General features: G+C 35.3%; 1 protein-coding gene and 1 non-coding gene across 2 annotated transcripts in view; both read left to right on the forward strand.

Annotated features, from left to right (window-relative positions):
* PTPRQ (protein tyrosine phosphatase receptor type Q) overlaps positions 1–24810 on the forward strand; it is a 188802-nt gene that overhangs the window by 101697 nt on the left and 62295 nt on the right. The window contains exons 26-28 of the mRNA XM_028105499.2: positions 230–553; positions 18212–18333; positions 23780–23966. Of these exons, the coding sequence (XP_027961300.2) occupies positions 230–553; positions 18212–18333; positions 23780–23966 (633 nt within the window). The remainder of the gene's footprint in view (positions 1–229; positions 554–18211; positions 18334–23779; positions 23967–24810) is intronic.
* On the forward strand, positions 18724–18830 carry LOC114211074 (U6 spliceosomal RNA). Its single transcript, XR_003609645.1, has one exon. It is a non-coding gene; the product is annotated as a U6 spliceosomal RNA (small nuclear RNA).

Genomic DNA, 24810 nt, shown 5'->3' on the forward strand with positions numbered 1-24810 from the left:
ATTAATCAAATCACGGTTGTTTTGTCCTCTACCTTTTGAATCAATGGTCTCTGAAGCATCACCTTAAGGTTCTGCTCATTAAATGTGGTGATGCTAATCTAAAGGCAGTTGTAATAAGAGATTGCCACTAGATGTATAATAAAGACATATTTTTGAATCCATTTCTTCCTTCTGTTTGACAGTTTGGGGTAATTCTAATTGTTTTCAATTTTTCTCCTTTAACTTTTAGTTCCCAGTGTTCCCACAAATATTGTTTTTTCTAATGTTCAGTCAACTAGTGCAACATTAGCATGGATGAGACCTGACACTATTCTTGGCTACTTCCAAAATTACAAGATCACCACTCAACTGCGGGCTCAGAGATGCATAGAATGGGATTCTGAAGAATGTGTTGAATATCAAAAAATTCAATACCTTTATGAAGCTGACTTAACTGAAGAGACAGTGTATGGATTAAAGAAATTTAGATGGTACCGATTCCAAGTGGCTGCCAGCACCAATGCCGGCTATGGCAATGCTTCCAATTGGATATCTACACAAACCCTTGCTGGTCGTAAGTATTATCTTGTATATGTGTTTATAATTTTGCATTCAAGAAAAAGCTCTTTGAATGTTTTTCTGTAGCAATCACTCAAAGTATAGGTAATGATTGCTCTTGCAACTTTAGTTTTATATCTTAAAAATAACCAGTTACCTTACTAGTTCAGACAGCATCGTTAATCATAATTACCTAAATAAATTTCTGTTACTTATCCTGAATACTATCTACATGGAATTGCTTCCATGCAAAGGAAATAAATATATACATATTTATAAATAAATAAGTACGTATACATACACACACTGATAGCTGTTGAATTAATGATTTTTACTTCATACAATTTTGTGTAAAATCACTGAACATGAAAATTACTGATTTAGTGTATAAACTAATTAACGTAATAACATTTGTGTTTAATTTAATTGAATCCCAATGGGAAATTCAATTTCAGACATTATTAGTTAAGGCTTTTCTCAGACTTTCAGAGTTCCACCAAAGTCCTAGAGTCTTCTCTTGGAATAAAGCATTTTGGGCCTCTCTTGTAGTATATTATTAGGTTATACTGATTGCCATTGAGCACCCTTTGTCCATGCCTACATTTTCCCTTCATACCTGGATGCTCTGTTGCTTTTAAGCCAGACTTTACAACTTTTTCGATGACTTTAGGGATACACACACACACACACACACACACACACACACACACACACACACAACTGCTGAGATAGATCTCCCGGCAAGCAACTTTTCAGCTTGTGCTTTATACCTATATAAAATTCTGAGGCAAAGAAATACCAAAGATTCAACTCCGAGTTTGAGATGTGGAGAAGGAAAAAAACACAGAAAAGAAACACAAAAATAATTTCTCAAAATTATTCTGCCATCTACCCATTTTTAGGACTTTTGTACTCAAGAAAGAGCTCTTTAAATGCTTTTCCATAGAAATTATTCAAAGTGTGGTAAAAATGCTATATATAACTTTAGTTTTATATTTTAAAGCTAACTGGTTACCCTATTTGGTTACATAACATGATTAACCATGAGTAAGTAAATAAATTTCTATTATTTATCCTAAACAGTATCTACATAGAATTATAATGGCTTTCATGAAAAACAAATAAATTGCAAGTCAAGTGCTGAAAGCCAGAGCTGCACTGTCGGAAATGCCATTTCCACCCCAAGCCATCCTGAGCAAATTTCAAGTTGCCCAGGTCACCCAATCGCAATACCCTCCCACGTAAACCATCCAAATAGGGACCTTATGTTACCATTCTTCTATCTTGATCAAGACTGTTACTAGGTGATACCTTTCAAATCCAAATCACATTTTCCTAAAATTTTCTGGTACCTATAAGTAGAGTACCAAAGAGAGATACAGTGAGATTTTCAGTGATAAATAGATGCCGTTGTAGGACTTTATAGATAAACTTTGATCTAGAGGCTTTATTTTTTAGGTTACTAAATGTATTCCCAGGAATGCCTGGTGTAATTTTTGTATAATAAATTTCCAATCAATATTTGTTAATGCAATTCAACATTTGAGATAGAATCCAAACAACTCAGCTTTCAACACAATTATCCAGCCGCTCCTCCTTGTAACACTTTGCCTCTAGGTTTCTGTAATATCTGCCCTTCTTTTTTTTCCTCCTCTCTCCCTGGTAGGTCTTTCTCAGTCTCCTTTGCTCATTCCTTTTTTAAATCTAAGTGTTGGAGGGCCCAGATATCTATATTTGACCCTTTTTTGTATCAACACACAACCCCTAGGAGATCTTACCTGGAAGTGATTTTATCCTGTCCTGTGACGTTAAGGTCTACTGATACAGTGACCATTCTCAAATATCTGTTTCTAGCTCTGACTTGTCCCTCAAACCTAGATCAGTGTATTTACCTGATCAACTGACATCATTGGCCATGTGTGTCAAATATACGTTTCAAAATTTAATGTGGTCTAAACACCAAACCTCTCCTCCTCCAATCTTCCCTATCTCAGTAAAGTGCACCATTACTCCTCTGGTTGCAGAAGATGAAAACCTAAGCAGTGTTCTTTTCCTCCTCAACTCTGCCAATGATTTATTTCAACTGGGCCATCTAAATACATCCCTCCATTTGCATTGCTAACATACTAGTTCTGTCCTTCATTACTTTTATCACTGCATTAACCTAACTGACCTCCTGAGCTTCCAGGCTGATCTTTTTAAACCTAAATCAGATGATGTCACTTCCTTGTTTAAAGCCATCCAATGGATTTCCATTGCTTTAGAATAAAATTCAAATTTCTTTTTTTAAAAGATTTTATTTAATTATTTGTCAGAGAGAGAGACCACAAGCAGAGGGAGAAGCAGGCAGAGGGAGAAGCAGGCTCCCCGCTGAGCAGGGAGTCCTATGTGGGGCTCGATTCCAGGACCCTGGGATCATGACCTGAGCCGAAGGCAGGCACTTAACCAACTGAGCCACCCAGGCGTCCCAAATTCAAATTTCTTAACATTATTAACAAAGTCCTATATGACCTGGCCCTTACCTAAAACTTTGACCTTATCCGTAACTACTTTCCCACTTAACCATTACTCATCACTCACACTATACACTTTTTTCTGTTGCTTGAACACACTAAACTCCCAGAACTTGGGCCTTTGCACCCTCTGGAATGTTCTTTTGACTGGAATGTTCTTTCACCCCCAGCCTGACATGAGCAGCTTTTCATAATGTATACCTCTACTTAAATGATTCCTGCTCAGAATGGATTTCCCTGACCACCCAATCTAAAACAGCTTTGCAGTCTTTTTCTAGAATATCATGTTATCTTAATGAGCATTTATAATTATGTAATAGCTTTTTATTTTTATTTGTTTTTAGAATCTGTCTTGACCATTGCTATTTCTTATTGCCTAGAGAATGGTGCCTGGTAAGAGTAGGTACTCTATTACTATTTCCTAAGGGAGTTAAACTTGATTGAGTAAACTCAAGTGGGTAGGAGAGAATGAACTGTTTTCAAGTTCAGGTGATACTGAGGATGATGGTGCCATAACACAGAAAAGAAAAAAAAAAAGGAAAAATCAAATTTGGATTGGTTTAGTCAGTAAGCATGGTTATTTTGAACCTGTTGGTTTTGAGAAAAAATAACTATTCTAATCCAATTAACTAGAAAACAGAATACATGCGAAGAGATAAGAATGTAGGAAAATAGGGATTTCAGTTGCATCAACCTGGACAATCACAAATGAAGATTTGACTTAAAAATGGGACACTGAATGGGGTACCTGGGTGGCTCAGTTGGTTGAACGTCTGCCTTTGGCTCGGGTTATGATCCCAGGGTCCCGGGATCGAGCCCTACATTGGGCTCCCTGCTCGGCGGGGAGTATGCTTCTCCCTCTCGCTCTGCTGCTCCCCCTGCTTGTGCTCTTTCCCTCTCTCTCTCAAATGGATAATAAAGTCTTTAAAAAAAATTTTTTTAATCTTTTAAAAAAATGGGACATTGACTGAATGAATAAACTTTAAAGTCCTGAGGCAACTGGAAGTTAACTGAAGGGGTACTATAATGAATGAAGTAGGCTGATGCAAGGCAATTGGAAACCATGACAAATTAACAGAGAATGTGCTATCTAAAAGCTTATTACTGTCCTATAGACAGGTCACGCCATTAGGACTTTTGATGTTTTCAGAGAAACAGGAAATTTAGATTTTTTTTTTATGTGAAAATGCTCAGTTTCTTGCTTGTAACAATTTGGCTTTCTTTTTTTTATTATTTAAAATCATTTAGTAGTTCAAACTAAGCACATCAGTAGCCCAGATATGGCCTGTGGACAGCTACTTTGGAGGCTTTAGTTAACTAGACCTTCTGCCTGCACAATGTTTGAGGATTCAAACATTGAGGATTCCCATCCTACGCCTTACGATCATGTCACTTGGATAATACCTGCTTTTACCGCCTACAGTGAGCCAGCAAGTGGATTTTCTGAATGCATCATCTCTTCAAGCACTCTAGACATAATGATAAATGTTCAGTTAGCATAAAATGACAATTAGCATGATTAATTCAGAATCTGCTAAATGAAACTGCAAAGCTGAGTTTTCAAAGAATCTCACAGTCTTAATTTGAAAATTTAGGAATTTTTCCTTTTGAATGTCATTGCTTCCACCTGGTCTCCCCTCCTCCTTACCTCCTTTTTAAGATCTGTGATCAACTCGCTAGAATTAGGTCATTTTCAATTTCCTACTACTCCATTTTGCTCATTTTGGTTTAAAGGAATAAAGGTAGAGTATTGCAAACTTTCACAATCAGTGTGAGCTTTTTTTTTTTTTTTAAAGCATTATTTTCCTAGTTTTACCAGGATGTCTCCCTTTGTCATTGGTGGTTAGTTGGTTGGTTAGTTCTTGGTGCAATGGAGAAAGTAATCGTGGCTTCTCTTCATCCCAGCTTCCAGGTGCCTCTCTACAGAGCACTAGTTTGTCTTTTATCTGGTACTTTTCTTCTCCCTGGATCAGGTATCTCATTGCCACAATTTGAATTCACCATTAGAGAATACTTGAGTATGAAGATATTTATCAATATTTAAGTAGGTTGTTTATACTAATGCTTTTCCCTTTCTCTTTTTCTTTCTGCTTGAGAGCTGGTTTTCTACTTTGTTGTTTATCAGTAGAATAAAAAAATTCTTCTTATTTTAGTTCCAGAGGATACATGGAAAGTGCCTTTCTACCACTGTGATTTAGAGAGAAAAGTAAAAAAGTTTATACATTTCAGAATTTGTGACAACAGGGGCACCTGAATGGCTCAGTCATTAAGTGTCTGCCCTCGGCTGGGGTCATGGTCGTGATCCCGGGGTCCTAGGATCCACCCCGCATCGGGCTCCCTGCTCCGCGGGAAGCCAGCTTCTCCCTCTCCCACTCCCCCTGCTTGTGTTCCCTCTCTTGCTGTCTCTCTCTCTGTCAAATAAAAAAAAAAAATTTGTGACAACAGACATATGATTTTTCTTGGCATTTGCAAACTTACTCGCTTTTCATCTGAGTATTTGTATGTATGGGAATAATAAATTGTATAAGTTATTAGAATGAGTTGGTTACCCCTTTTCTCAGGAATGGGGAAGACATTTTTCTGAATTGTGTGTGTATATATACATATATTCATACACATATATACATATACACACACATATATATCTGAATTTCATAATTATACAGTGAGAGAAAAGTTTTATTTATTATATTAAGCTCAGGAGAGATCATCTGAGGTTGCATTTGATATGAAAGACAAAAAGACACTACACATATTATTGCCAGATAATATATATAGTGAACTAATATCTGATACAAGAATAAAATAAATTAGGTGGCTCAGTTGGTTAAGCATCTGCCTTCGGCTCAGGTCATGATCCTGGGGTCCTGGGATTTGAGCCCCATGTTGGGCTCCCTGTTCAGCGAGGAGTCTGCTTCTCCCTCTCTCTCTGCCCCTGCTTGTGTGCTCTCTTTCTCTCTCCAATAAATAAATAAAATTTTTTAAAAAAAGGAATAAAATAAAATAGTCCAGCAACAAAAATCTTGATAAGCAGTAAGGCTTTTAAGATAAAAAATAAGTAATGATTAGGTGTTTATTCTGAATATTAAAGATGAAAAGTATTAAAGACATTTTACAAACATAAAAAGTAATATGAGTGAAGAAAATTAATGTTTTGTAATATCAGTCATTATTCAAAAAAGTGTTATGTTGTTTCATAATCTGATGTAAGAAGATAAAATGAAAATGAACAATTTCTCTCAATGATGGGAAAGACTAAACAACAGAATAAATTCGTATAAATCACTATTTCATATATGTGCATTTCTAATGGCATCGAGTTGCACATAAGCACTTAGTAATAGGCCCTCATATCAAAAAGCCTGGAACTTCTTGAAAGGAGCTGGAAATTCATGGTTAGTTTGATATCAACTTTTTCAAAATTTTGAATTCAAAATTCAAAAATTGAATAACTCTAAAAGACCACCCAGTCTGAATAATAAATATTATAAAAATGTTCTGAAATGGCCTGTAGAATAAGAAAATATGTAGTATTATCTCTCTTTGAGCTCTTAAAGAAGAGTATTCGAATTGAAGATCCAGGAAGCAAAGTTAGAATGCAAACAAAGAATTAAATTGGGTTACTTTCTACATTTGAATCTACCACTGTAAACTAGAGTGAAGAAAGGAAACAATATTCAGCCAACTCAAGCTAACATTTCTTTCTCCCACCTACTCTGATCTAGATAATTGAAGCCGAATTGCTTTTCTCCTTAAGTCATCTGTGTAATAGCCGAAACTCTCTACTTCATGCTGAGTGTGTATAAATACAAACATAATCACAAAAATTACAAATGGCAGAAATATTTAACTTGAGACATTAAAGTCTTGCAGATTATTTTACTCATCTCTTTTTTTCTGATTACCCTTATACTCAAAACCCATTTGAGTTGTGTGTGGGGGAGGAATGTAGAATGGAAAACTATTAAATATCTCCATGGTGCACAATAAGTACTTATAATGCTGAGGAAATGTACAACTTTCAAAGAGTGTGGGTGTGAAATTAGTATGGAATGAAATGAGACTCTCATAATGTGCATCTCCTATAGACCACCAGGACTGGAAGACAGCAAGAAAGGAAAATTCCTGGGGTAACACTTAGGTTGTGAAAACCACGGGATACCATACTCATGAGGAATTTTAACTACCCAAACATCTGTTAGGTTAAAAAAAATTTCAACAAAACATGCCTCATCAAAGAGGCTTCCAAGGAATGCAACTTTATGATCTAAAAAGAAAAACTAAATAGAGGGAAAAATATGCCTTAACAATTTTTAAAAATAAGAAATGGTTACTGAGCTACTATATATTCAATTATTTTCCTTAATTTATTCTAAATGGTGTAATGCACTTATAACGTGATAAGTGCTATCATAACAAAGGTAGAGATGCAATTATATAAAGATTAGAAGAGATGTTAGCCATAAATAAATAGGAAAATATAATCCAAGACATAAAGAAGCCCATTTAGTGCCAATGCATTTTTAGAATGGCTCTAACCTGCTGCCACTAGAAGAAATGATTATAATTTATTCTAGACATGATGGTTGTACTTCTGTGAAATGAGTTAGATGCTATTGAAAGCCTTCTCAGTTAGCTGCCTGAAACTCCCAAATGTGTAGTTCAAGAGGACATCTCTCTACTAGACCTGTAGGTTGAAGTAACTGGTATGACTGCTTAGGTTTCCACAGACATGTCAGACCCCATATTACCACTGCCCCCGCCCCACTGCAAACCTTGCCTGCCTTTGTGTTCCCTGTTTGAGTGCATTGTACCATTGTTCATTTAATTGTTCATGCCAGCCACCTAGGATCGTTAATTATTTCTAGCCGTCTCCCATCCCCCACCCCCAAGTCTATACCTGAGTCCTATTGAATTTACCTTCTAAGTACTTCTTGAATTTGTTTATTTTCCTCTGTTAAACATCTCAATCCAGACTCTTAAAATTAATTTCCTAGATTATTACAAAGGTATCTAAATGATCTTTCTTGTCCCATTTTCTCTACCTGAACCCAGCTTTTGAATACACCTATCTGACAATGTTTTTCCCCTGCTTAAAATCTTTAAGTTTTCTATTTTCCTGTTTATAAAAATCATACTTTTTAGTATGCTCTATAAGGTAGGTCATCTGTGATTTTGCTTCTGTTCCCCTTGCTCTTTCTCTTTTGTGCTCCAGAATCTTTGCTGTTCTTTCTTACTGTCCTTTCTGTCTTTTTTTTTTTTTTTTGAGAAAAGCTTCCTTTTCTTTATATTTCTCACCAAACATCTCTTTTGCAATCCCTTCTATGAGTTTCTCTTTCCACTCCCACATCTTGAAAATTGTTTCTCAAATACTGAACATTTTGCTTCATAATTTTTTTTTCTCTCTTTTGTAGAACTCTGAGCTCCTTAAAAGCAGAGATGACTAGGGGTGCCTGGGTGGTGCCCTCAGTTGAGTGTCAGACTCTTGGTTTTGGTTCAGGTCATGATCTCAGGGTCTTGAGATCAAGCCCCGTATGGGGCTCCACACTCTGCACAGAGTCTGCTTGAAATTCTCTCTCCCTCTCCCTCTGCCCCTCCTACTCGTGTACTCTCTCTCTCTCCTTCTCTCTCTCGCTCAAATAAATAGATAAATCTTAAAGAAAAAAGCAGAGATAACTAGGTGATCATGTGTTATGTATGTTTCCACCCTCCATGCCTCCTCAGTATCTAAGACTAAATGACTATGGCATTTGGACTTGAGGAATGCATTTGACTTCATGTGAAAGTATTTCAATTCCAAAATTCTCCATTGCAAAATAGTTCATACTAATTCTTTTCTTCATTTTGTCTATAATTTGTCTTTCAAATACTTACATGGTTATAGCCAAAATTAAAATTCTCCCAGTTACTATGTTTAACATGTTCAGCTTCTTTTATTTCACAAAACCAGTCTATTTTATATTGCTCATATTGTTTTTATTTTTCCTTTTCATTAGCATAGTAAGTATGATTACTGCACTTAGGAAAGAAATATGCATGTAATATATTGAGAAATATTTCAAACAATAAAGGAAAATAATACATGCCTATTTCAGAAGTATTAACAGTATCTAAATGATTAACTGAGAGAATAAATTTAATGTATTTACATAGCAAGGTGGAATCATAGTAGATTGATAGTCCATAAAGAAAACAAAAGAGAACAATGTCTAAATTTGGGCTGCTAAATATGATTACAAAGAGAAGATATTTGGGTGAAATCATAATTTAAATGACAAAACAGTAAGCATATAAAATTACAGAATTTAATAGAGCATTCAACTATATATTTAACTCAGAAGAGGTTTTGCCAGATTATTAAACAAGTTTTCAGAGTTTAAATAAAAATATTTTAGGGGCACCTGGTGGCTCAGTCATTAAGCACCTGCCTTTGGCTTGGGTCATGATCCAGCGTCCTGGGATTGAGCCCCACATCGGGCTCCCTGCTCCGCGGGGAGCCTGCTTCTCCCTCTTCCACTCCCCCTGCTTGTGTTCCCTTTCTCGCTGCGTCTCTCTCTGTCAAATAAATAAATAAAATCGTTAAAAAATATTTTAGGGGCACCTGGGTGGCTCAGATGGTTAAGCATCTGCCTTTGGCTTGGGTCATGATCCCAGGGTCCTGGGATGGAGCCCCGCATCGGGCTCCCTGCTGGGCGGGAAGCCTGCTTCTGCCTCTCCCACTCCCCCTGCTTGTGTTTCCTCTCTCTCTGTCTCTCTCTGTCAGAAAAAAAAAAAAAAAGAAGAATGGCAACAATAGCCAAACTTATCAAGTTGTTATGTGCTCGTTCTATTCTAAGAACTTTACACACATTGATTCATTCATGAACTTCATTTATTTCTAGGTTAGAGTCTGTGCTCTTAGATCTTGAATAGGACTTCGGCAAAACCTCCTGGTGATATGAAAGTACCACAAAAAAGAAGCAGAGAGGGGCACCTGGGTGGCTCAGTCAGTTAAGTATCTGCCTTTGGCTCAGGTCATGATCCCAGGATCTTAGGATCAAGTCCCTCATCAGGCCCCCTGTTCAGTGGGGAGTCGGCTTCTCCCTCTCCCTTTGCCCCTCCCCCTGCTCCTTCTGTCTCTCTCTTGCTCACTCTCACTCTCTCAAATAAATGAAACCTTAAAAAAAAAGAAGCAGAGAGGTGCTATGTAGGATTACAAAGAGAAGCTATCCAGGTTAAATAGTAATTTAAAGGAAATACTAGTAAACATTTAAAATTAAACTATTTGCTAAAGTATCCAATTCAATATTTAGTGTCCAAAAAAAGCTTTTGCCAAACCTTAAGCAAGTTTTCCAGAATATAAAAAATATTTTGAAATCCCATTTGCACGAACAAATGCAATGTCTTTTTCAGCAAAAGGACTAAGAACCAGTTAAAAGAAATTTTAAGGATTATTATTATGTGATATTATTAACTTCGACAACCAGAACTAAAACAGACCTGAAGATGTTAGACAAGCTTTGAGTATGTAATCCAACAATCTCCATTTGCAAACAGATTGGATGGCACTTTTCTTCAAACTACACTTTCAGTTTCTTTTCTCTTTGCTGATACACCTGATAGTTACCTTACCTACATACAATGAATGGAAGGATGAAATAGGGACATTTATCTTGGCTCCGGTACTCCATTGTGGTGATGGCCTCGTCTGACATGCTGGTGGCCTTATCTGTATTATTACAGGTGGTTCCTTCGCAGAGCTTCTGCGTTCTTCTGGAATACAATGGCCTATTATAACTGTGGAAACTTTGGGAATGGGAGGGAGTGACAGTAGGGAGAAAACTTGCCATAATTTATCCAGAATTAAAATAAATGGAAGGTAGGAGGAGACCAGTGTGTGGAGTGTGTATTGGCTGGATGCACATTTCCATGTTTATCACCACCAGCTCCCAAGCCCTCCTCCACTGCTTCCCTAACCCTCACAGAAGCAGTAATTTAATCCCTGCCCAGGCTTCTGATTCAGTTAAGTCTGGGGTGTGACTTTAGAATTTGCTTTCCCAGGTAATACTGATGCAGCTTGTGTGGAGACCACGTTTTGAGAACCACTGTTGTAGAAAGTTATTTTATAAACATGATGCTATTCTAGAAAAAGATGTATTATCTGATCCTAAAAGCAATAGTACTAATATTAGAATATTTTTATTCTTACCTGGCATTACTAGTGTTGGAAGTGAGAGTTTTTTGTATTTTGTATTTTTTTTCAACTTAAGCCAGACTGAAATGACTCAGAAAATTACTCATTACACATCACAGAAAATGGTCATTCAGTGAGGTCTAATACTATGAGCATCCATGAATCATTCTCAGTACTCATCAAGCAGTCTGATTAGACAGATTCTTAGGCTTAAAATATTTGCCTTTGTGATGCCATCTTGCTGTTGGAAAATCTAACTATAAAACAAAATTAAGGTCCTGTAGAATGGTAGGAAATATTTTATACACCAACCATATTGTCCTATATTAGGCAGTGAGATCACTGGGCTTTAGGGAAACATTCAACACCAGGGAAGGATAACTGATTAGTGTAGTGTTGTAACCAATAGGATATGTCCTAGGATGCTCTTGGCCTGCATGCATATATTCAGTCTAATTGCTGAACTTCAGGTCCCTTGATGAGCTGAATTCTTTAAAATGCAAGGAATCCACTCAAACCACCTAGCCAATTAGATTTCCTCTAGGCCTGGGAGACAAGTAAAACTTAAAGCTTATTCTTCCAGGTGTGCTGAATCAAAGCCAACTCACAGTCCTAGGGGCTAATACTTGTATGAGCTAAGAAAGAATGGAGTCCCTCATGTAGTGATGATAGTAGCTAGGAATGTGGTAGTCTACTCTACCAAATCCTGAAACCCAAATACCCTGAAGGGTAGACCCTTGAAATAAGCTTTAAGCTCAACTTAAATCGAAATAGATATACAGACAATTTAAATCACATGTGTGCAGAGCTCAAGATTTTCTGTCTTGTGAGTTGTTGTCAAATCATTTATTTAGTTATGTTTATTCTTTTAGGAAAGTCACGATAGCATGGTGCACTAAAAAACTATACAATATTTTCTACATTTTTCATCCTTAAATTAAATTTGCAGGGATCTGCAGAAGGCAAAATTACTAATAAGTCTTTGAATGTGCTTATTTTGAAAGTATAGTATTAGACACACCAAAATATATGGTTCTTAATCAAACTGGCATAGACTTGGGGGCATTAAAACTCTTATATGTATGAGGCAAAATGATGGTCTATCCAGACTCACCTTTCAGCTAACACACTTAGCATGGGGACACAGATGGATGGGAAAGATGACCCTGACCCACATAAGACCCACATTCCTGTGCAAGGATAGAAGCATGATAATCAGGAAATGATGGTTGTTAGTTACAGAAAATGCATTATTGTGAAAACCAGGGGAAAAGTGCTTATGAGAGGAAGTGATTGGATTATGGGGAATGAGAGAATAAAGATAGATCATTCCTACTGAGTAAATTGCTGTGATTTATAAGAGAAAGGGTATAGTGATATCTTGGCCCATTACTGACCAGATTCATTTCACAAACAATCCTAAATCAGAATGTGACAGTTTATGGGGAGACAAACAAAGTCTTCCAAAGATGTTTATATGTTACTAAGCTTTTAAACTGGCATATTTTCATCTCCCCACACCTTTACTGTTTTAAGGTTCTTTGGTTTTGCTGGTTGACATTTATAATTGTGATTTTTGCATTCTCCCTTATATGACTCTAGTAATAGTTTACTACACATTGGAATAAAAGAGAAAAAAGTACTCATATATATTATTATATATTTTTGGAATTTTGAGAATTTCCAAAAGAATATTACCTAAAAGAAATTTGAAAATACCTTATGCTTAAAAGTATTCTATAATATTTGGGCAATATTAAAATAATTAGATACTGTTTTATAATAGACAAGCATTTTGGTGTTCTATATATTTCTCTTAAATTATCTGTGAATTAAGTGATTATCTTTAATTGCTTTATACAGATAAAATAAGAATCAGTTATATGCCTATAACATATTCCTATATCAGTTTATTTTATTTTTTTAATTCAAATTTAGGAGTTCTTATGTCATATTCTAATCCTTCAAGAATACAGATTGATATACTACATTCTAAGAAATTTTTCACAAAGGATTCAACACAGGAAACACTTGTATAAAAAAACAGGCAATTTCATCAAATTTACTGAAAATGCAGATGTTGTTTAGAGTGTTTCTTAAAAAAGAAAAAGTCCTTGGGAAAAGTTCAAGAAATGGCATTAAAGCACAGCTCAGTGAGGGGCTAAATACCTTGCCTTTTTCTTATAATGATTTATTAGTGTATAGAACTGAAAATATTGCATAGTCCAGTTGATTAGTGTGTGCCATGAATGATCTTTAAATGTCATTTTTCTCTCAGCTCTGCTTGGGGTAGCAGATGCTCCCTGATGAGGGCTTGATTACTAGCATTTAAGGAATGATTGCAGGGTTGACATTTTCCTATGAAAGACAAGAGTTGAAGTAAGGCTTCATAGTGCTTTCTGAGCTATGTAGACACAGTCGTATTTGCAAGACTACGCAAGGTTTACTTTGGGAAATGGTTTTGGATCTGCCCTCACTTGAGACCCAAAAGACCCAAACTATAGAGCAGAGGAGATGTAGACATATTTCCTTGGAAATACTTCCAAAGACAGGCTACCATCAACATAGTCACAGAAAAATCTCGTCAACTTTCTTAGTCACAGAAAATTATCAGTAAACTGTCTGTGATGTCTGTCAATAATGTACCATCTTGCCCGCCTGCTAGAATGAGTTTGGTTTAAAAGTTAGTCCCAATAGCCATTGAATTGGTATACTTTATAGAGGTATATGAATTAGATTCTGGAGATAATATTTCTTCTTTGGATCTAATTAAGTTTGACCCATCTTTCTGGTATGAGTTAGAGATCAAGTGTCAAAATCTATAGAGGCCACTTTAGTCCATGAAAATATACTATGGCATTGTCTTTTTATCCATGATAGCAGTTTTGTTTTTTTTTCATGACAGCAGTTCTTACAAAGCCCCTAACACTGGCTTTAAAGGCCCTACTCAAACTGGCTCCCATTTCCTCTCTTACTCTCATTATTACCTGGCTTCAGCCTCACTGGAATCCTTGTTATTCCTAGAAGAGACCAGGCAAAATCCTGCCTCAGGGCCTTTTAATTAGCCATAGTCTTATCTGTGACACTCTTCCTTCAAACATTCACATGCTCCTTTCCCTCCTCAAATCTTTCTTTTAATGTCACCTGCTTATAGAGGCATGCCCTGACCGCCATATTTAAAATAGAAATTCCCATCAGCATCCCTATTCTTAATGTCTTGCTTCATTTTTTTGTCATGGTACATATCACTTCCTAACATAGTATGTAATTTACTTACATATTAGTATTAACTTACCTAAATTTTTATAATATATATTATTTATCTCCCTCCACTAAAATAGAGATTCTATGATCTTTATCTCTTCGGTTTTCTTCCCCACCAGCAGCACTTCAGAAATGCCCACCATGTAGTTGAGTGAAGAAGAGCAGTTATATTCTAGAAACTCTATATGGATAGGTCTGCAACTATGTCCATCACTTCTATAGTCTTTATGTCTTCCCAGTGTCTGTCACACAGAAGGTTCTCAATCAATATTTGCTGATTGGATAAACATATAAATTTCATCTGAAAGCCAACAGAACATTTGGGTATAACTAAAGAGAAAGGGAGCCTGAAATATTTTCTTAAAGTGGTATATAAATTTGTGGCCTGTCAGAAAACTGTTCCTTTCCACAATGGCTCTTACAGAGCTCGAAGGCAGGTTTTGCAAAAAGATTAATTAATGTTAAATGATAAAAACATTAGTTATTAATTAATCAGTAGATGTCTTAATAAATTTGTACTTCTAGCCCATCCCCATTTGTAGAGTCAAAGGCAGCAGAAGATAGGCCATTAAAAGCTACAAACCATCTTATATTTTTCAAAGCAGAAGAGTGAGAAGTACTGTACACTCTCTGTGAGAAGAGTGTACAGTAGTGATCAGTAATGGTGTACCTGGTCCTGAAGCCTATCCACTCCTCATTTAACATTCTGCATAGAGAGATTCAGAGATACTATTTGTTTTTTTGTAACTTGTTAAGGTGGGCATAACATTTCTAAGGAACTCCAATTTGAGAAGGAAAGAGGGTTGCTACTCTTGAATATGAAGTGAATTATTCTGCTAGGGCATCCAAAAGCAATTAATTATGCTGGTGGCAGGAGATCTCTCATAGCTCTCATTTATTGTATGTAATTACCTAAATGAATTATGCTACAATTTGAGACACTTTTCATAAATCTAGGATCATAAAATTAGAAGTAATAAAGACTGAAGATGTTAGGATATGCAGGTGTGTTTAAGTGCTGGGATTCCATGATCTCTCCACATTAGTTACCAGAGAAATCATGTACCCAATTCTGTCATTATTAGCACTTCTCAGTTCATCAAACCTCTGAATCCTAAAGTATCCCCTCTTCACTCTCTCTCCTGAATGCCTTCCTGGGCCATACTGACTAGATCTCTGAGTCAATGTCCAGAGTATTGCACAAGGGTCAGAAAAGGTATGCATAGGAAAGATATGTTTGACATCTCGAAGGCATTTTCCCACAGAAACTTCCTTATACACAATTGCTAGATTCCTCTGTTACATCTGAATATTGTTTTAAAATATTTTAATATTTTAAATAGTTTAATATATATTTTAATACTACTATTAAAATATATTTTTAAGGGCTGAGTTGAGGACCTAAATTCCACACATAACATCTCTCTTGGAAACGTACTCTAAGTGCCAATAACACATTCATAGTTTAAAAATTATCACTACTATTAACATTTTAAATAACTATCTGGTACTGAAATAAACCTTTGGCTCTCTTCATATCGTGTGACTCACTTGAACCAGATACGCTTACTGTATTTATGCTACCTCGATTTGTAAAGCATCATCGGAAATTTTTAAAAAATTCTTTCCCATCCTGGCCCTGTCTTCCTAGTTCTAGGTTTATCTTTCAAATTATCAGGTAGACTTTCTCAATTCTTGTGTCTCAGACTCAATAAGCACAAATCCAAAATTATCTCCTTTCAAAGTCTTAACCATACTAAAATCAGTATCTGCTCCTGAATATGCTGTTGGTATGAATTCTATCAACATTCTCTTCATGTTAACACATGAATTAGCTTTTGCTACATCCTCTGTGTCAGTTTTTACCCACATATAATCAGCCTCAAGATTTTTTTTTTAATTAAATTTTCTAAATGACTCTAGGATTCATCTCCTCCTATCCAATCCTAGTGTCACTAATCTAATTTAGGATCTCATCATATCTTAACTGGTTTTTTGGAAATAGCCTCCCTGGACTCAATGCTTCAGAGCACTTACCTATTCTGTAACTACTGGAGTTTTCTTCCTAAATACTTAGAAAAATAATTCCTTTTTCAAAAACCTGCAGTGGCATTCTATTATTTAAAGAATAAGCTTCAAACACTTTAGCATAATAACCTAACTTAGTTCCCAAAGCCCATTTGAGGCGTGTTCCTTACCATATGAACATGGGTCTCTTTGTGATATCTGTATTCCTTGAATTTAGGGATTCTGAATCTTTTTTGTACCATGGATTCCTTTGGCAGTCTGATGAAGTGTGTGGACTCCTTCCTAGGACAATATTTTTGAATGTATAAAATAATAAACATAAGATTACCAAGGAAAACATTTCTACAGTGATAAAATTCTATCTGTCTGTGGACCCTGCTGTTTGTGTCTTTGTGGTTTTGCTTGAGATCCTCTTAGCAAAGAAGTGCCCCTAACCCTACTCCTCCGATTATTGAAATCCTTCTCATCTTTCAAAGCCTATTCAATTCCCATCTACTCTGTGCAACTTTACCTAGACTCCCTGCCCCATCTGTATTCACCACTTTGCCCTTTGCCCACTCACAGTAGATTCTTTGTATTTCTAATTACTCCTTACCTTAACTTAGCCTTTTCTTGTAATATACTGTACTAATTGTACTGTACTAATTGACAATGATGGGCCAAATAGTAAACTAACTGGCCACTTTCACATGTTTTGAATTCATGATTCTTTTAAAACACTATGATATATGCATATGAGGAGGAAGCTGAGGTCCAGAAATTTTGTTTGACCAAGCTAGTACAATTTGTTGCTCTTATAAATTATTTGAGGAAAGGAATATTTTAATAATCTTTTTCTTTATACCTTCTCAGGATCTGTGGAATAATATTTGTTCAGCAGTGTTTCCTCATGTGGATTTAAAAATTAGAAAAACTGGAAAATTCTTATCTCCCAGTATTTAATGCCCCTAGAATTGACTAGAGGCCATAGGAGGACAGAGATATGCATAACAGTGTTCCTAGTTCAATGTATGTCAAATCAACGGTGACTAAATCTTCTTAACATACTAAAAACTCTTCTAGTTCCTAGCAGTTTCACAAATTGAAAATTTACATAAGGGTTTTCAGCAGTCAGTTCCCTAAAATATTATCTCTTGTTTTGCACCCTTGATAAAAAAAAACAACAGTAATAAAAATAGGACAAATTAAAGAAGTTGTGTGGAATCATAATGAATTCAGGCAACGTTTAAATTTGTGATATCAGTTGTATAACCCATTTCCTGTGTTACTCCCTCTGTGAAAACAATAAAAGCAACCCAATTTTAAATATAATTCCCTTGTTCCAGTTTCACTTTTTTTGTAGTCAAACATGTTTCTATAGGTCTTCCTAAAACAACATTATTAGACAATCTATTTTTAAATAAAAGCATTTACTAAAAAAGATTTATTTTGCAACAGTAATAGTTTCAAAATATTGCATTTAAAAATCATACATTTATGATTATTAATTTCTCATGTAGAAGTTTCTTGTATGTAGTAATTATTTTGAAAGGAATTACATCTTTTGATTTGCCAATGCCTTTAGCATGCTGTGAACTATAAATTAATGTATAATTAATGCATTATCACTATCCTTTTCTCATGGCCTTTTCTATTATTGTACTGTAGCAAAGACTGACTCAAATATCCCAGGGTAATTGATTTTCTATTTTCACAGCTCCAGATGGTCCTCCTGAAAATGTGTATGTAGTAGCAACATCACCTTTTAGCATCAACATCAGCTGGAGTGAACCTGCTACCATTACTGGACCAACATTCTATCTGATCGATGTCAAATCAGTAAGGTGTATCTTACTTTATGCAAAAGACGGTGTAGAGAGTGATTAAGAATACACATTTTGGGAACCAGAGTATTTGAATTTTAACCCTAGCTCTGTTAGACCTCAGGCAACTTATTTAACCTATGTGTGTTTCATTATCCACATCTGTAAAGTAAAGATTAATAATAGTACCCAGGGTACAGAAATTTTGTGAAGACTAAATTAGAAAATATGCATAAAGAACTTTAAACATTGCCTGAGTAAGGCTCAGTAAATGTAAGTAAGGCTCAATAAATGTAAGTAAAGTATTATTGGCATGATTGTCATATTTATCCCCAGGGTATAAATAATCTATGTAAACAAGTGGTTAAATTGATAATAATACACTGGTTTAAAATACAGTGAAAAAGTACTTACTTCAGCAGCATATATACTAAAATTGGAATGATACATAGAAGATTAGCATGGCCCCTGCACAAGGATGACACTCAAATTCATGAAGCATTTCATATTTAAAAACAATAATAATAATACAGTGAGAAATTAAGCCTCATAATAACAAAAGGTGAAGGGAGAAGGCATTAGAAGAAATAGCTCCCAAATAAGGTAACATCGGAGCTTAATTGTGAAAAACACCTGAAGCAGACCATGAGAAAGAAATAGTACTAAGAGTGTAAAAAGTAAGATTCATTCAAGAAAAAGCAAGTAGTTCAGGAATCCTTGGTCAAAGCATTCAGGAAAAGTGCTGAGAGAAGCTAGATTAGAAGGCCAACTGTCTAACATGTAATGAAATTTGAGTTTTATGATAAGGCCAGTGGGGTGTCAATTGAGGAATTAAAGCAGTGTTGGGATATAGACTTCTATTTTATAGGATCATCTTGGTTGCATTGCAGAGGATAGAGCAGTCTTAGTGCAAATTTTGGGGACGGGACACTATAAGAATAACTGGACAAGAAAAGATAAGGACAGAGAAAATGTAGTGAGGGAATGGAATGGAAAAAAATTTACATCTACATAATTTGGTGGGAAAAAATCAGTGGATGGTGAGTGAAAGGAATAATCGAGGATGACTTTCAGATATAGGATTTGGAAAATTGTGAGGACAAATAGATTTGTAAAGGAAAGGAATCAATTCAGTATTAGATGCACTGAGTTTGAGATGCCCGAGACTCTTCAGATGAAGATACTCCCTTAGCGCTATTATATATAGATCTGGAGCTTAGGAGAGGAGATCTGAATTTGCCGATTTAGGAAGCGTTGGTATTTAGATGATAGCTGAAATGATAGGAAGGGATGAGATTAAATATGGGACATGTAGCCTAAGAACCTCTTCTGTAAGAACTAACCTGAGGATTGAATCCTGGGGAATCCAAACATTTAAACAAGAGGCCACCGAAAGCACCAGACTGGAGTAGCTGTCCAGACTGAAGGAAACCCAAACATGAGAGTCAAGCCTTTCACCTTAAACAAGGTGCTTAACAATGTAAATAATGCAGAGTTGTTAGCTAGGATTAGGATTGGGAAAACCTTGTGAGTGCCCGGCTTGGATTTTACTGGGCCTGATGACCACTCTCTTCTTGTGGCATCTAATGCATTGAGTCAGGTCATTTATGGTGAATTCTCCCCCTTCCTTGATGTCTCTACCTACCTTTTGTTTAATGTTTATAATTTTATTATGTCTTTATGTTATTTCTAAAATGGAAGTGCTTCTATCTCAAAAGACCTGTCATGATTAAAAGAAAATTTAAGGGATTATTGGTGCATTTGTACTCCCATTCAGTCTTCTGTTTATGTTCCTTTTTAGAGCATATTTGTGAAGACTTGGTTTGTAATTAGCCAAAAGTAATCAACACACATGTCAAATGCTCTAGGAGTATGTATTAAAAGCAAATCACAAAATGATAACGCTCTGTTCTATCAAAGACACCTTATTAATGAAAATAGTTTTCTTTGAAATTTGACCTTAAAGGAAGGGAAAATAAAATATTTTTAAAAATGATTTATAACCTCATTTTCTTAATATTCTTATTGAGTTTAAAAATAAGCAAGGGAAAGAGAGAAGAATGACTAACCTGGTAATTGCTTACTTTATATCAGTTACACAGTAGCCTCTCCATAGCTTTACCTTATCTTATCTAACATTTTACTGTAAATATATTATCTTCATTTTGAATAAAGGGGATTTGAGTCACAGAGATGATAGCTTCTCAAATAGTTAAGACCTGGCTAGAGCCAGCAGACAGTGGTGTGCTATGAGAAAGGAAAAACCACCAAGTAGCAAATAAAATTTCCCAAGTTGAAATACATGCTCATCCAAACCTTTTGGGTCAAAGATAACAAGAATTCAAATAGATTGTAGTACTCTGTAGTTTCCCTGGGTTCTTGGAACGAGGCTGTCATTTAGGTCCTTCTTTCCTTTATTCATTCGACACATAGTTTTAAATACATCCAACATGCCAGCATTGTGCTAGGTGCTGGATACCTAGAACAAGTCTAATGTGGTCATTGTCTTTATAGAGCTTATCTGCAGCTCATTTCATAGATATATAATTATCTACCTTCAAGAATGATTGGATCCTAGGCCAGGGAAGAACACATGTCATTGAATTTAGGACTTATGCTGTAGCCTGGTCTTTGCTAAATCCTAGTCACAGGGACATAAAACTTTTTTCCTAAAAGACTCAAGTTAAGCAAAACTTGACAATCTTAAAGATATATGGGTACAGACATCACCCTGGATGATACTACCAGAAATTCATGCATTTTGTAGTCCTTTGTTCATTGTTCCCTTTATTTTTTTCAAAATAACAAATATTTATTGTTTCTGTTCACCAAAAAAGAATGCAAAACATAAGTAACTCACACTCTTGTGGGAGATACCAGAATATAAACACCTAATTATAGAATGTGAGCTATGCAGTTTTTTTGGAATTATATTCTAAACTAGCAAAGTAATTAAAATTCCTGTTATGAGGGGCATACAATACAATGGAGACTTCACAGAGCGGGTTAAATTGGTTGTGGGACTTGAGGAATGAATAAAGGTGTGGCAGGTGGGGAAGGGGGCAAGTAGGGTAGGAAAAGGAGAGAAAATAGAATCAAGGTCGAGTTGCTGACATTGCCTATAAAACTACCATACTGCAAAAATAATGGGACACATTTCATAATAATAATAGATGATCAAATATAATATGAGCAAACAAGCTTGGAATTGATGGAGGGAAATAATGAATCAAAAAGGTCTGAGGTTTCATTCCTGGGTGTGTGGACAAATAATGATTAACAATAATGACAGAGTAGATTTAGTGAAGAAAGATAAATGAATTTTGATACATTCTGTATTTGAGGACCCAACATTCTTTTTGGATTTTATTAAATACTTTTTAAGATATAGTAGATCACAGGCATGTTACATCATATTTTTACTACTCAACATTAGGTATGTACTATTTTAATGGAAGACATTAAAATCATTTAATTTTACTTTATAAGATCAGGCCCAGTGTAGTAGTGTAGAGAGTTCTGGATTCTTGAAAGACTTGAGAGCAAATTCTATCTCAGCTACTAAATAACTATGGAATGTTGAGGAATTCACAACTCTCTAAAATCAGAATTCAAAGAGGTATAGAGGTCAGTCAAGTAACATAAACTTCACCCAGTTGGGTGAAGCAGTGATGAACTGGACACTCATGCCCCATTGTAGAAGTCAACTATCACTCATCTCTAGATAATTATTACCCAGCATGAATATAAGCCTAGTCTTAAGGAAAATTTAGTAAGCTAGATTTTTATGTGATGTTTAAATGCTGACAGCTAACTGAATCACACACTTTCTACCAGTGAGAACATGCACTTGATCAATAGTATTCCTATGCTGATTTGTTTTTCTGCCACTTTAAAGAAAGGAGGCAACTGCCTTCAATGCTCTAAGGTGGGAACAATCTATTTGACTTTGCAATATGTATGTTATTTATCAGCCTTTTGCTGTGTTTCTCATAGCAACATCTTTTTTCAGTTCAAAAAGTGCTTAGAAAAGGGCATTTGAAGACTATTTTGAACAAGAAATCTTTCAAAGGTACAAGGGAGGGTCAAGTTGAAAATGAGCTTAGTAGTGTGAACAGTGTATACAATCTGGTTTTAAGTGTTTCAATTCAGATACCAGAGAGTAGCATGCATTGTAGGATTTCAAATTTTCTGATGTTCATCTCAGGAAAAATCCTTCTTTGTATTGCTAGAAACTTTAGCTATGTTTAATCCCTTCAGTGAATGGGCCAGACTCTTCATCAAAGGCACACTTTGTTTGAACACACTGTATGACTATGTTTAATACACCTAAGGATGCTCATTTGTGCACATCTAATAATTATAACATTCACAATTAATTGAGTCCTTATCCAGTGCCATGCATAGTGCTAGATGGGAGTTTTTCAAACTACAGTCATGACCAAAATTTTTTAAATGAGCTGGAATAAAATTTAAAAGAGAAGAAAATGCCAAATGCATTTCAGAAAGAGGTTGTATTTCTTTTTTTTATGTTATGTTAATCACCATACATTGCATCATTAGTTTTTGATGTAGTGTTCCATGATTCATTTTTTGCATATAACACCCAGTGCTCCACGCAGTACGTGCCCTCTTTAATACCCATCACCAGGCTAACCCATCCCCCCACCTCCCTCCCCTCTAGAACCCTCAGTTTGTTTCTCAGAGTCCATCGTCTCTCATGGTTTGCAAATGACATATCAGATAAAGGGCTAGTACCCAAAATCTATAAAGAAACTTATTAAACTCAACACCCAAAGAAGTTGCATTTCTGAAAATTGTTTTTAAGTTATAAAGAAGTGTATGTATGTGTGTGTATGTATATATATATATATATATATATATATATATATATATATACATGAGTATAAATACACACATATCCTGAGTTATGTTACAAAATGTGTTTTCCTTTTTGTAGGTCATGGTCAAAAAAAATCTCTGTGCCAGCTACTTCAGATCTATTTTTCTAAATCTCACCAAACACTATAAATAGATATTATTACTCTAGCTTTACATACACAGAAAGTAAGACACAGAGAACATAAGTGATTTGTCAAACGCTACAGGACCAAGTTGGGATTTGAACCTTTAATGTTTGATTACCAAAACCTGTATTCTTTCTCCTATAAAACATCACAGTAGAAAGTAGAGTTTCATTGACAGAGATAATACTTGCTTGTTCATTGGATGGGTTGATTGATTGTGGTTGGTTGGGTGATTTTTTTTCTTTTACTCTCAGTTGAAATAATTGCTTTTACATAGATTGTTAAAGTGGCACTTTAGATTTCCCAGGACAATATGACTGCAAAAAAAAAATAGTTTAAATCTTGGCTAGATAAATATACCACATGTAGCTTTGTAGTATTATGTTTTGGCGATTTTGTGACTTCCTTTAATTACTAGCTATTTTTTTCCTATAGGTAGATAGTGATGAATTTAATATGTCCTTCATCAAGTCAAATGAGGAAAATAAGACCATAGAAGTTAAAGATTTGAAAATATTCACAAGGTATTCTGTGGTGATCACAGCATTCACTGGAAACATAAGTGCTGCATATGTAGAAGGAAAGTCAAGTGCTGAAGTGATTGTTACTACTTTAGAATCAGGTAAGGCATATTTTCCATCACTGTTAAAAATTGACTGAGATTTAAGTGTCTTTCTTAGAATTTCTCACACCACCCCCTAAAAAGGGTATGCATTACAAGAAATTTTTAAAGTATATAAAATAGAAAATTCAGTGATTCATCATAGCTGACAAAAGTGAAGTTTTCTATTTACATTTTTTAGGCAAAGTGGAATTATGTAGAATAATCAATTCTTGGAAATAGAGAAACAAATTAGTTCATAATAATGTCCTAATTGTATTTTTTGTATTTATTTAAGCACTAACTATTTCAGAAATTTGAGCTACCTTGCCTCAGAGATGATTTTTCAAATGGTCTATGGTCAATAATGCTTCATGTAAAACCCCATTTTAATTATTTCTGTCCATGGTTTAAAATGCACACTAAAGTAATAATACTCTATCATTATATAATCTGGAATTCAAAATTAGAATCCAGGTCATGCATACCATATCTGTTCTTCTCACCTAATCAAATGACATCTTTTATTATATAACCTATTTAATAAATGTCAGAACCCATACAGATTTCCTCAGGTTCTTACAAACAGGGTCTGAATGAATTAAGTTTGTAACCAATAGGAATTAAGTGTGGAAAGTCAGCTTCCCAAACTTGCTTGCCCTATCCTCCTTCAGACTCCTGATGTTCTTTGCCACCAGATATATCTTTGGAAAGAGCACATGAAGGGATGTGTTGCTATAGTTTATTTGTTGCTATCTGTAAGGTAAGTATAGGAGGTAAAACATGTTTTTAGCTCGTCTTTTCATTATGTTATATACTCTATAAAGATAACATCTTATCCTCAGCACCCTAAAATTTCATTTGT

This window comes from Eumetopias jubatus, unplaced genomic scaffold, assembly GCF_037043125.1.
Source record: "Eumetopias jubatus isolate StellerSeaLion01/CBP00866 unplaced genomic scaffold, mEumJub1_p1.0 scaffold_8, whole genome shotgun sequence".
Lineage (NCBI taxonomy): Eukaryota > Metazoa > Chordata > Mammalia > Carnivora > Otariidae > Eumetopias > Eumetopias jubatus.